Source organism: Grus americana, chromosome 25 (assembly GCF_028858705.1).
Source record: "Grus americana isolate bGruAme1 chromosome 25, bGruAme1.mat, whole genome shotgun sequence".
In the NCBI taxonomy this organism is placed as follows: Eukaryota; Metazoa; Chordata; class Aves; order Gruiformes; family Gruidae; genus Grus; species Grus americana.
The window spans coordinates 4,812,539-4,825,134 of record NC_072876.1 but is presented as its reverse complement, the minus strand read 5'-3'; the positions used below and the strand labels follow the sequence as shown (position 1 = coordinate 4,825,134).

At 46.8% G+C, this 12,596-nt stretch overlaps 1 protein-coding gene across 6 annotated transcripts; it reads right to left on the bottom strand.

Annotated features, from left to right (window-relative positions):
- Positions 1–384: 384 nt before the first annotated feature.
- Positions 385–10,212, bottom strand: LOC129196473 (polymeric immunoglobulin receptor-like). Of its 6 annotated transcripts, XM_054804044.1 has the most exons (9): positions 9,988–10,212; positions 9,016–9,187; positions 6,695–6,802; positions 5,702–6,043; positions 5,105–5,434; positions 4,678–5,007; positions 3,822–4,029; positions 2,382–2,494; positions 385–1,701 (listed from the first exon to the last, which is right to left on the bottom strand). In XM_054804044.1, exons 3-9 carry the CDS (start codon positions 6,729–6,731, stop codon positions 1,505–1,507), a joined length of 1,557 nt encoding a protein of 518 aa, XP_054660019.1. In that variant the 5' UTR covers positions 6,732–6,802; positions 9,016–9,187; positions 9,988–10,212; the 3' UTR covers positions 385–1,504. The 6 variants fall into 6 exon arrangements, with proteins under 6 accessions (XP_054660019.1, XP_054660018.1, XP_054660023.1 ...); XM_054804043.1 differs by lacking the exon at positions 9,016–9,187; XM_054804048.1 differs by lacking the exon at positions 9,016–9,187 and having other exon boundaries at positions 385–1,134.
- Positions 10,213–12,596: the final 2,384 nt, after the last annotated feature.

Below are 12,596 nucleotides of genomic sequence, written 5' to 3'. Positions count from 1 at the left end.
AGTAATTTTTTTTTTTTTTTTCATTATAGGGTTGCTGAAAGCCCCACCCCCCCAACAAAAACCCAACAAACCAACCACCCCCCCCCCCAAACAAAACAAAAATAAAGCAGAAAAGCTGTGATCTGGCATTGCCTCTCTGTGACATTTTTAGAAGTGATTTTTGTGGGTGTTTCTGGTTTTAAGCCAAATTATTTGATATTTTAAATGGGTCTGATATTTCAGGGAGTCCCGAGCACAGCAATTAGAACAGCCTGGGTTGGAGGGGACTTCTGCATTCAACCTCTGGCTCAGCTTAAGGGGAGGGTTACTCTGGGCTTTACCCCAAAACAGACAGCTAGAAACAAAAAGCACAATTCAGAACTTTTGGGTTGTGTTCTCATTTTTAGAAGTTTTTCACAGAATGTTTATTTTCAAGGCTTTAGGGGTACTTTTTCTTTCCATTCTTTACATTAGAACCCTTCATACAGCTTCTTTTTCTGTAAAGTAACACCTCTCAAACAGTAATAACACTCGTATAGTTTTAGCAAGTTGCATCACTCTTCATAAAACATTCTAGATTTCAGCCTTAATGGCCTTGGTTTTAAAGCCACCCCGAAGGCTTCTTTTGAAATCTGCAGTGTGTTCGCTAAATAGCTTTGAGAAACGTGATGTCTGTAGATCTGCTTTCTGCTTCTGATCAAGCCAGTGGATGTTTCAAACAGGAAAAGAAACGCAAGCGTACACGCAGTAGCGTGCATGGAGACGGTAGTTCATTCCGGAGGGTGCAAATTGTCACAATCGCTTATTTTTCTGTAACTATCTGACTTTCAAATGTTACCACCTGCTTATACGATCAGAGTTTGGATCTAACTGCATTGTAATGAGAATACGAAATGCCATCGCCAAGTTTTTTGAACCACTATTCCACTAAGTTTGATTTTATTTTTTTTAATGAAGAAGAGTACATTTCACTGATAGGAATTTCCACAAATTGGATATACTTTAAAATATTTGCTCAGTTGTTTTCTACAAGAGCTTCTCTCTAAAGTACTAATACTCCAAGACAGCCCTAGTATTTTTATATTTTGCCGGAAGACATAGACTCTTACACATAAGTTGGTCATTCTGAATCTTCCAAGGATAGCATAGATTATCCTGCACAAGTAGGACAAAAAAAGAATGATATGATTGCAACACAGCGAACAAGAATTGCTTCTGCGTAATATTGCAAGGGGTCATAAGCAATCAGACTTTATTGAAACAAGCAAGCAGGAAGAGTGATAACGTGTTTACTATGCGTAAGCAAAAATTATAATCAACCCTATAATAAATTTATAAACCTCATATAGGATTTAATCCAAGTATTTTGAAATCTATGGCTCAACATCTCTTGGTAAGGTAAAAAGGCATCAGAACATAAATCCTGGACTGTGGGATCATAATTCCTGGACTTCAAACCCAGTGTCTATCCCGCAGAAGTATTTTACGTACTAAGCTGCAAATCCTCTACTTAAAAATTTGTCTTTTATCCTCTTCTACCAAGGGAGACGACACTTGCAGTGCCAGTTCCAGAAAACGCCCACGCACATTTGCCAGAGTCTGTCCTGCATTCGTGCGGTGTTCCCGGACTCGGGGTTTCCTCCATCGTTTGCTGTTTTACAGGGTTCAGACCAGCCCGAATCGGCACTGCTTCCAGGTTTCCTACGGCGTTCCTTTCTTCCCCTTAAAAACCAAAACATACGCATGCAATGGAGGGAACACCTCTAATGCCTGTTTAAATACACCAGCATGTCATAACCGACACTGGATTAGACCCATTGTTTCCCAGTTTCGTTCTTGTAAATAATGTATTTTCACTCACCGCTGTCCTTGCTAAAGGTTTTTGTCCCTAAATTTATCTCTAGGGACACAGTATGTTACAGAATAAAATATATGCACGTATGTTTGAAAATCGCTCGTTAGCAAGGATTTTTCAGGCAAGTCTTTGTCAGTTTTGCGCTGAGCGGGCTGGATTTGGCCCCGAGAAGCCGCCTGGCACGTAGCCGCTTGCGCAGCACAAGTTCCTGCCCTTTATACTTCAGGATTTCCGAGCACTCATGGAGCTGTAAATCTTCTACACACAAAACCTCATCCTTGTATTCAGTAGGACATCAGAATTTCTGTTTCCTTCATTTGCTTTTTGTTTAAGCATATTAAAAAAAAAAAAAAAAGCAAGCAACTTCTCTTGGACATTGCTGGCTTGCAAGTACAGTTGCACTTTTGGGCTTCGCTGGCTGCAAAATGGTTGTGTGTCTCTAGAGATGGAAATCTTGAGTGCATCAGGCTCCTGCCCTTGGAAATCACAAGCAAAGCCATTGCAAAACAACCACCGCAACCCGAAAGGTGTTGCCTGGCCAACTTACCCGTCTCCTTTTGAAGCTTTATTTTGGTCAGGGCAAGAATAGCGATAGTGATGCAAATCAGCAAAATGAGAGCCGGTAACACAACTGGGAGCAGGCGTGATTCATGTGATGAGCTGGAAAGATGAACCATCAGAATTAAATTGGGTTTTGATTCAGCTGTGGGGTGGCTGAAGTACCTTAATGCAGGCTGTTGTTTTTACACCAAAGAGTATAAAGGAGTTATAAACTCTGACTGAATCAAAGGGGAACAGTCAACAAAGTCAACTAGAGTTGAAATCATTTGATGTGGAGTTTGGCTTATGAGGAAGTAATTTCTACAGCTGCCTCTGCTCTACCCTGTGGGGTTTACGCTGCCAGCTGAATGAGCCCCTCCAAAAGGAAAACGAGCTATTTTCGCCATACAAATTCATAAGTGAGATTCAGACTCTTTCTTTGCGAGTTCTCATAGACTCTCGTGCTGTCGGAGGCTGGCTGTGTACCATCTCCTTGCAAAAATGATGTAAATGCTGTATCAGAGCTACGCAGGCAGGCAGAGTTTTGCCAGGAACGGTGCAAAATCTGACCATTTATATGAGAACATGACTTGTGATTGGTAACACGCTCTCCCCTCGTCTTTCTGCTGGATGGCAGAGAGATACGGCTTGAGGAAGGCTGGGGATGGAGAGGATGGTGCTTCTCGTGCTGGGAGTCACTGGGTAGATGCAAGCTCCGAGGTGCATGGAGGAACAGTTCAGGATATTGAACTGGATTTGTGGACTTTGTGGTTTATCTTCAGTTATGACTGATACTGCGATGCCTGATGCATCTGCACTAGCTATGCAAATCACTTGACCCGGCGCTGGATGGTGGCCATAGCTGGGGTGAAATGTCTAAGAGCTGCTCGCAGCCGTCCTGTGTAACAGGAAGCACAGAAGGTAAATTCACCAGAGAAACTCAGGGCTTTCTGTAGAGAATTACCATGGAATAATTACTGGCGAAAATAGCTTACAGCCTGTTGATTAACCTTATCCCAAGATAGCGCCTTATGCAACGCAGAGCACCCAAACACTACCTGCGTTGCTGGCTGCCCATAAGGACTTGGATAATGCGTGCAGTGAAGTATGTAGCAGCTACTTATTCACCAGTGTTATTGCTCAAGCCTAATATTTCCTAATGTCCTGTCTCCGCGCTGAGCAAAGGAAAACAGACAGGAGCACATTTATTGACTCTGGCATCTGATCTACAGGAGCGATCAGCACCAGATTTAGAGACAAGTTCAAAGATACATGCCACAGATGGACATGAGATAACCTTGCCTTCTGCTTTTCTAATTAATAATGTCTCCTATTCGTGTTTCCAACTTGCAACCCGAGCACAACCTATGTAGGGCCCCGGGAAATGTGGCAGACGGGTTGTAAACCACCAACATGGTGCCAGCGAGAAACGTGGCCGTGAACTTACCTCTCACGATAGACTTCGCCTGGGGACGTCACGAAGGTGCTGGGGGGGGCAGTGGGCAGCAGGGCGCTGGTGGTCTCGGTGGTGGTGCCCGTCGCATGCGTCAGACCCGTGATGCTCCTCTGCGTGGGCGTGCTGTGGGTGGTCAGACTTGATGATAAAGTGGGTTTCACAAGAGTGGATGTTTCTGGGTCTTGCGAAGAGGAGGCTTCTATGGAGAAAATTATTTTGAGGCTTAAATATCCATCTTTTTGCAGAGACAACATGTTAGATTTACCAAAGATTTACGCATTTCACCTTGTATTAAAAAATATGCAGCACAATATGACCAAACCCAAGCATTTCTATTTTCCTTTGAGTCTTATAGAAAGCAGCTTGGGAGTGCTAATGAAAACCTATTAATAGTTGGCAAACATTTAATACTTTGACCCCACTATTTCTTCCTTTGCCAGCTGAACAGTTACATGGATCTGTGTATTTACATGTCGCAGTTTCTAAAACTGCAAGATAACCTTCAGCTTATCTTCAGAGCAAAGCACACGTCTCTGCTCTGCACTTGCTAGGATCAGGATGTCATATGCTAGGGGTTTGCATCATAAATAATCGATAATATAATACAAACAAACTAAATTTCCTTTGAAAGCTCAGCTTATATCCCTGCCTCTGAAAACCTTTGTCATCACCTCAGTTACTTGCCAATAACTGTAAGGCAAAACATATAGCTGATGTTTTTCATAATGGTTTTATACTTCTGCGTAGTACAAAGGAGAGTTTATTCCGCTCATGCCCGCGAAGGGGTAGGGGAAAGGGTGATTTAGAAAAAGGGATGCGTTGTGTTCCAAGCCACCCCACCACCTACCCTTCTGGATGAGCAGCTTCACAGAGGACGTGTGCTCTGTGTGCCCGTTTTTGGCCCCACACCAGTACCATCCTGCATCCTCCTCTCTCAGGTGGCTCATCACCACTGTGTAAGTCCCACTTTCCTGGTCGCTGCTGGCTATTTGTATTCGCCCTTCGTAGGACTCGTGCACAAACCCGTCCGCGTCCACGAGCAGCAAGCAGCGAGCTTCCTTCCACCGGCACAGATACTTCTGCTCGTAGTTCCCCTTGGGATCATAGTGGCACTTCACGGACAGCGAGCCTCCGACTGTGCCGCTCAGAAATTTTGGTCTCTTGGGAAGGGCGGAGGCTGCAGGTTGGAGAGGACTGCGTTAGCATTTCGTGCTCCTCGTCTGGGGCTGCGAGGAACCCATGCAGCACGTACAGCCCCCAGAGCCCCGTCCTACCTGCGGTCACCTGCAGAGCCACCACCCGTGGGCTGTCCTGACTGCTAAGCCTTCCCGTCCCGCACCTGTACAGCCCCGAGTCTTCCTTTTTTAAGTCATTTATTAAGATTTTGAAAGCTCCAGAGCTGTCCTGAGGAGTGATAAAGATTCGTCCTTGGTAACTCCTTCCCATGTAGCCATCGGTGTCGGCTATGAGAGTGCAGCTGGTTCTCCCCACTTTGCACCAGAACCTCTTCTCGCCACCTCGGGTGTCCCCGGGCGGGCAGAGGACGGTGACAGAGCCACGGAGCTCCCCTCGGATGAGCTCGGTTGGTCCCAACGCACCAGCATCTGTAGGGAGAGAACATGGCAGGCACCGTCCGGCACGCAGCCCCCAGCCAGGCAGGAGAGAGTTTCCTTTTACATATTGAACAGCTGATTTGGCCAAATCTGGGTACTTTTATACCCATCGTTATAAATATCTGGTTAATAGCGTGGGGTAGAAAAAGCCGGTACACCTGCTGCGTGTGGATGCTCCAGCATCCGGCCCCAAACCGCTCCCTGTGAGCCGGGCTGCCGATGGAGCGGAGCCTCCCCTCTCCCCCGCCAGCACCGTACCTGCCGAAACCGTCAGGTTCAGGCTGACGTACAGGTCCCTGTTGGTGGTGCCAATGCCACATCGGTAGGTCCCCGTGTCGCTCTTCTTCAGTTCTGTCATCGTCACTCTGAAGGTGCCGTGCTGGGGGATGTCCTCGAGAGACACTCGCCCCGCGTGGTTCTTCGAGGTGTAGCCGGTTGTAGAAATGATGGTGTAGCAAACTCCGCTTGCTGCTAATTTGCACCAATATTTTCGGTCGTGTTTGTTGGCTGGCATGATGGAGTAGAAGCACTGATGGGTGACTGATCCTCCGACCTCACCTGTCAAAAACCTGGATCCGTACAAGGTACTTGAGACTGGCTCTTTTTGGGGAAAGAAAGAAATGGAAGCTGTTGGTTACTCCTTGCCTGGCAAAAACCAGCAAAGCTCCTTCGGTGAGCGGCATGATTATGAGTGGCACCAGTGGGACATGTGGCTCGGAAAGCTCAGAGTTTATTTTGGATGCGGTGTGTTACTTTCCTCGAGTGCCATATAATCCACTTGAGGATAACTGGCGGCGCAGAGCCACTGCCCCCTGCCATGGTGCAAACGGGGAAACGCTCGATGCCCCTCACAGGATGCCCAAAAGCCCCATCAGCCCTGACAGTCCTGCCTGGAGTTAAATGCCAAGGGCAGCAGCAAACAGCAAACATCTAAATAACCTTTAGCACTGGCAAACTCTGCCTGATCTGGCAACATTCTTCTGCCTGCCGTGGCATTGCACAGGCACAAGTGGCTGCCTGCAGTGCTGAGCAGTGGAGAGCTGGGATTCTCCTTCCCAGCACTTGCCATGTCTTTACTAGTTCTCTGCAAACTTCCAGTGGGCTGGGAGATTTGACCAGTTTCCATTTTGCGGGTGGAGGTGTCTAGTGTGGGATGAGGATTTAGCCAGGGATGTACCCATGTCCCCAGTTCCAGCTTTTCCTGTTCTCAGCAGTGTAAGTGGCTGGAGAGCTGGTGTCTTGGCCACTCACCTTGCAGCAAAGCTGCTAAGAGAAAGAGAACCGCCATGTCCAGCCTTCACGAATGTTCGCTCGGCAAACTTCAAAAATCTCGCTTTGGGTACGGGATTTTGCTGATGTCTGTGTTTTCAAACAGAAGAGAGAGATTGTGGCTGGGATCTGCCAAGGTAAACCGCTCGCATTGCTCTGATGGCCGTTCGGAGCAAAGCACCTGCGTTCCTGGTGGCTCCCAGCCCATGACATGGCCTACCCAAAGATAAGGGAATTTTTAAAAAGAAAATAACGTGCTAATAGTGCTCTGCAGCTCTCACACTCCCGCATTAATCCCCCAGCAGCAGCCTCCGCTGGCGCTGCTGCAATCTGCTGGGCTGTGCTGCAACCTGAACGAGTGCGTGCAGGCACGGCGACGATCGAGGATTGCTTCGGTCGTTGCCAAACCCGGCACCGGTCAGCCAGCGGTGGCCATGAGACGTGGCACTTTGCTTGGTCCTGCCCTGCCACCCAGCCAGCCGCCGGCAGACACGCCTGTGGCATCAAGTAATTTCTTTTCATTTCTTTTTTTTTTTTTTTTTCTCTCCGCTCAAGAAACAATAGGAAATGCTGCAGGTCTCAGGAATGCCAACATCCTTAAACATCTCCTGCCACACCCCTATTATCTTTCATCCTTTTTTATTTTTCTTCCCTGCAACTTATCTTTGTACAAATTGTTGTTATCCATTCTCAGATCTGAACAAAAACAGTGTTTGGGTGTCTCTATTTCAAATAGGAATTACTTCCTTGTTTGAGTTAAAAATTGACTCTTGATTACTGCAGTGTTTTATCCTAAAGTCTCTACTAAAATTCTTTGTTTGAGATTCACCTAACCCCCACTGCAGTTAAAACCTCAGTAGGTGTAAATCATGTGGCTTATTGCATACTCATTAGCGCATCGGAATCACTTCAAAGCGTTCAGGAAATACGAACAAGGAAACGACAGAAGCTCATTGTCACGGTGAGCCCTATTCCCGTGCTGAGCTGAGTCCTGCCAGCTACTGTTGGCGACAGCGTCCTGGGCTGGATGCCCATGGCAGCCCGCTGCTTGCCCACTCTCCGCTCCTTTTGTGCTGCAGAGGAGCGGGAGATGGGCCCAGCCCATGCACCAGTCGCTCGCTACGCCTTGCACGCCTTGCACGCCTTGCGCGCCCTGGGTTGGGGACGATGTGCATCTCCCCCCAGCTGCAAACCCCCGGCTTGCAAACTCAGCTCCCGTCCAGCTCTCCGCTGCTGCTCTGCGGTAGGAAGTGTGGGACGGGACCGCAGACACGTTCCCTTCCCTTTTCGGGGCAGACTGAAGCGCTGCGGTGGTGCAGCTGGCGCAGCATCCTCTTCGGGCAGGTTCCCCGCCGTCTTTTTCCCCGTCTGTGAGGCGGTGGAGGCAGCTCTGCTGTGGACATGCGTGTGTATCTGCGCACAGCTGGCTGACCACATCTGCCTGCGCAAAATAGCTTTCTGCGTCCTCAGCAAACAGCGAGACGGACGTTGGGGTCACCCCAGCTCCGTGTAGCTTGACACTGTGCGGTGGCTTCAGCGGAGCCTCGGTAGTTCCCTCATTGCAGCTGGACAGAGACCGGACAAAATTGTGCAAAATCTCTTTGCTGGGGAGTGGCCAGTTAAAAAATGGTGAGTTTTATTCAATGCCATAATGGCCACCAATCTGGATGACTTGAAGCAAAGAGGAGTTAACAAAAATGCCCTGGAAGAGCTGGAACTCCTTATTTACATCCAGAAGTGAGGAAAAATATTATCCCTATGCTCATTTCATCTTTCCTGGTGTACACCACTACAGCTGAGCCAGCGCACTCCCTCTTTTCCTCATTTTTGGGCTAGGAACATGGGGAGAAGTCCCGGCATGCTGAAAGTATTGAAGCAGTTGCCAGTTTGTCAGCTGGAGGCCAAAATTTCATCATGTGCTGGCCCAGCTGATGTGATCCTGATGTTCAGGTTAGCATCCGAACGAGGCTTTTTTCCTAAGTAGATGTATTCTGGGCTACATGCTAAATTCTCCCCAGCATCAGTCCATTAACGACAGAGATTTGAAGGGTCTACAAGCTCCTCACCTCGTTAGGAGGTGGGTGCCATGCTTAGACAATCACCCAGCTGCGATCTTTGAAGATCGCTTACAACTACTTCACAACCTCCTTACCCCTCCTTTTCTCACCCTGCAGCACCAGGCAGCGCGTTAGCAAAGAGCCTCAGAGACCATGAACTGCCCCTGCCACGACCACCCCGAAGGGCTTTCAAGCTGCTAATGAGGACATCTCATTTTTTACCAGGAGAAAAACTAGTCCAATTACCTCGGGTAACTTCAGCTGAGCCCTAGCCGCACTCATCCAGCCTGCAGCACTGAAACTGCCTTTCCTGGGTCATTCACAGCATCCGCTGGCGCTGAACGGTGCGATTTGCAGGTATGAGACGATGCGTGGGAAGCTCCGTGAGCAGGTAGCTGACCCGTGTCGCAAACAATGTCTGGATTAGATGGAGGCTAACAGAAAGCACGTTCAGCTAGGTCTTTCTCACCACGTGTCCGCTCTTGCAGCCTTGGTGGGTTATTGAGCTGCTTTATCCGAGCTCTCTGTGGGGTCTACGTGCAAATGCTCAGAGAGAGCGAGCACTGATGGTAGAGAGCGCGCTTGGCTTCCCATCTGCAGGACAGAGCTGGCAGATGAAAATTTTAATCTCATTTAATCTCGAACTTTAGCTGAGGAGATGTTTTGGGTTTTTTGACCAGCAAATAGGCGTTAAAAGAAATAAAAATCAGAAAGTGAAAAGAGCTAGAATTATAAATCTCAGAAATACAGGCTTTACTAAGAAGTAAACTATGTATGGTTGGGGTTTTTTTCCCTGTTTTCATTTCCGTTTTGTAGTGTGAAAATGTTTATGTGAGCCAATTTCTGCACCTGTCTGATTAAACCATTATCCTGCCACCATCCAAAGTGAGCTAGCTGCTGCTGCGTAACTGAGCAGAGTCTCTCTGTGTGGGTCTGCATAAGAACTTACCTTGTCCACATTGTTTTTGTGTGTGTTCGTGGCCAAAAAAAGCCATTAATCTAATTTATAGCTTTAAAAAGAAAAGGCATGCTACCTTTTTATTTTAAAATCACCACAAATGAATTATACTACATTTATTGCTATAGAAATAATCATTTTAAATTTCAGATCTGTTACATATCATAGGTAAAATCCTTCAAAATAGCTCATATAATTGCTGTGCAATAGCACTGTACTCCAAACAATAGTATTTTAAGGGCAAATTGAGGATCACCTACCTCAGATTGTGATGCTTCTGTTGCTGGAAATTTTCTCCTGCTCTGCCTCCAGCCTGCATTTAGTTTAAAAAAGTGGGTTTTGCAGCTTGCTGTTCAATTAGTCTTTGCTAGACTCTTGATATTGAATTCTTTTTTTAATATATTGATGTCCAGAGTTTAAAAATGGATGCACTAAAAATTTTCTTAAGTCTAGACGTGCATTGCTGAGCAAATCGGAGATGGTCAAAATACTTACAGGAATAGCAGAGGTGCCACTAACATACTGAGTATGGAACCCAAAAATGGTCATTTTTAGCCACCTAATGATGTGGGTGACATCATGGAAGGGGGAAAAAAAAAAGTGAAGAGGCCAGGAGCAGAAATTGCAAGAGTTTGAGAGGAATTCCCCTGTTCTACAGACACCTTGCCAAGTTTTAACACATTCTAAACAATAGTAGTAAAATGGTATTTGCTGTGAACTGCTTCCAGGCAGAACTTCACATAAAGTAAGAACTTTGTACATGTTTCCTCAAACTTCTGTGGTTTGAATGAACCTGAGTGCTTCATCTAGCTCACGCCTGTCTGTCGGGCCCGTGCTCTTTATGAACACAGGAGAAAAAGATGGTTTCTGCTTCAAAGGCTGTTATAAAACAATCCCTGCAATGAGAACGAAGCAAGCGATAACGCCATGCCGGTACAATTCCTGCCTAACCAACAAATACATTTTTTCAGTCTGGTCTTTCTCTTCCCTGTAAGACCTGCTTTGCGTCGCAGAGCGCACTCACGAGCCTCTTCCACGAGGACATCGCCTTCATAACCAGCAAAGCTCTAGTAACCGTGCACAGTCCTGTAAAATGGATTTTTAGGCTCCTGCTTAAGGGTCGGCTTGTTTGTCTGTTTGCTTTCTTGCACCGCCAGTCCCTGCTCGTAGGGCTGCATCCCACGGAGTCGTCCTGTGACTCTCGCTGCAGCTTTCTCCTCCGGCATGAAACTGTCCCCCGGCGAGGTCTGGAGTGGCCAGGAACTGGCCCTGGGCAGCTCAGGGGACTGCTGGTCCCTCTCGGCTTGGCTGTTATCGAGAAGCACAAAGCAGCCCAGCTCTACAGCGATAAATACTTGCGCACATTCCTGCTGTAATTCCCAGGAAGGCAGTTTCAGTTATAATTTTCTCCCATTATGATGATCGTATCAGAGCGTCGCAGCATGGCCTGGTTGAACCAAATTGCCGATCAGCTAAATAGATCAAAGTTGAGAAATCAAATCAGTGTATCACTAAGGCACAGGGTCTTCGCTTGAAAATATCCATAAGCTCACTCAATAAGTTGTCATTTTATGGTCATTAATTTTTCTCTAAATTTAATCTTGCTGCATTTTAACCATTGCATAATTAAAATTTGTTAGATGCTGGGTTGCATCACCACAGGAAAGGTACCATCATCCATCACCAAACCCGGAGCTCTGCCCAGGTACGAACAAAACCCAGGCATGTTTGAGGCATGTTCATCATGAGCAATTACAGTCTGTTCTGTGATAATCCTGCTCGTTGCTTCGCAGGATCTGAAGATGTAACTAAGGGCAGTTTGTTCATGCACACACACACACACAATTCCTATTTTGCACTAAACAAATAATCTTAATTGAGAGAAGTGTAGACGTGGTGATGGTTATTTCAAAGCTATGTAGGCATAGTAACAGTTGTGTTATTGTGAGGGACTTTGGTCTGCTTTTCCTTCAAATAAAAAATGATTGATTGAAGGAAAATCTACCTGTGGCACTTCTGAGAACGCCCTGGGCTGGTCCCAGCACTCTGTGTATCTCCAGGATTTGCAAGATAACACTCAATGTGTGAGAAATGGCATGTGGTTCAGAGTGCTTGTGGCAGAGTTGATAGAAACAACTTTGTTATCACCCGGTGCTGTGCTCGTGGGGTCCAAAGGTCCTGCCCTTCCCGTCCTTGTGTGCAGGCATGCTTAGAAGACAGATTATGTTTTCTGTAAGTCAATCATTGAAGCACTTTGGAATCTCCCTGGATGAAGGTAAATCTCTGTTAGGCAGTTTTGCTTTCTTTATCATGATGTGATTACTTATATTGCGGTAATTGTTGTTGTTGTTTTATACCAAACCTGTGCAATAAACTTCACAATATTGATTAGGCTTCAGCAGAATTAATCTAAGGACATTTACTGCCACATCACTAGTAAAGCAATAGGATTGCCCGTGTATTACCAATAAAATGCGACACACAAAACTGATGATGGGAAACCCCTAGGACCCCTCAGTGTCGTATCTCCATGCTGAAAATGTGGTTAAAATGTTCAGTCTGACACCCCTGACAAACCCCCTCTCTGGTGAGACCCTGCTGAGTGATGCTGAAGGGGAAGCTGCAGGTTTGAGGTGCAGGTCCTTCCTTTGGCACTCGGAGATGCCTCTGCAGATCTGTCTCTATTCAAGGGCCCAAAGGAGAAGCAGAGCTGATGCCACTTCTGCGGAGCAGAGAGAGATTTGCGAGGGTGAGTTCTGAGTACCAGAGCTGAGCTCTGCAGGAAAACCTCATCCTCGGGCAAGAGGGGTCTCCAACAGCCTGGTCACCCCAGCTGTCCTCGTCTGGGTGACAACCGGTGAAGCCCAGC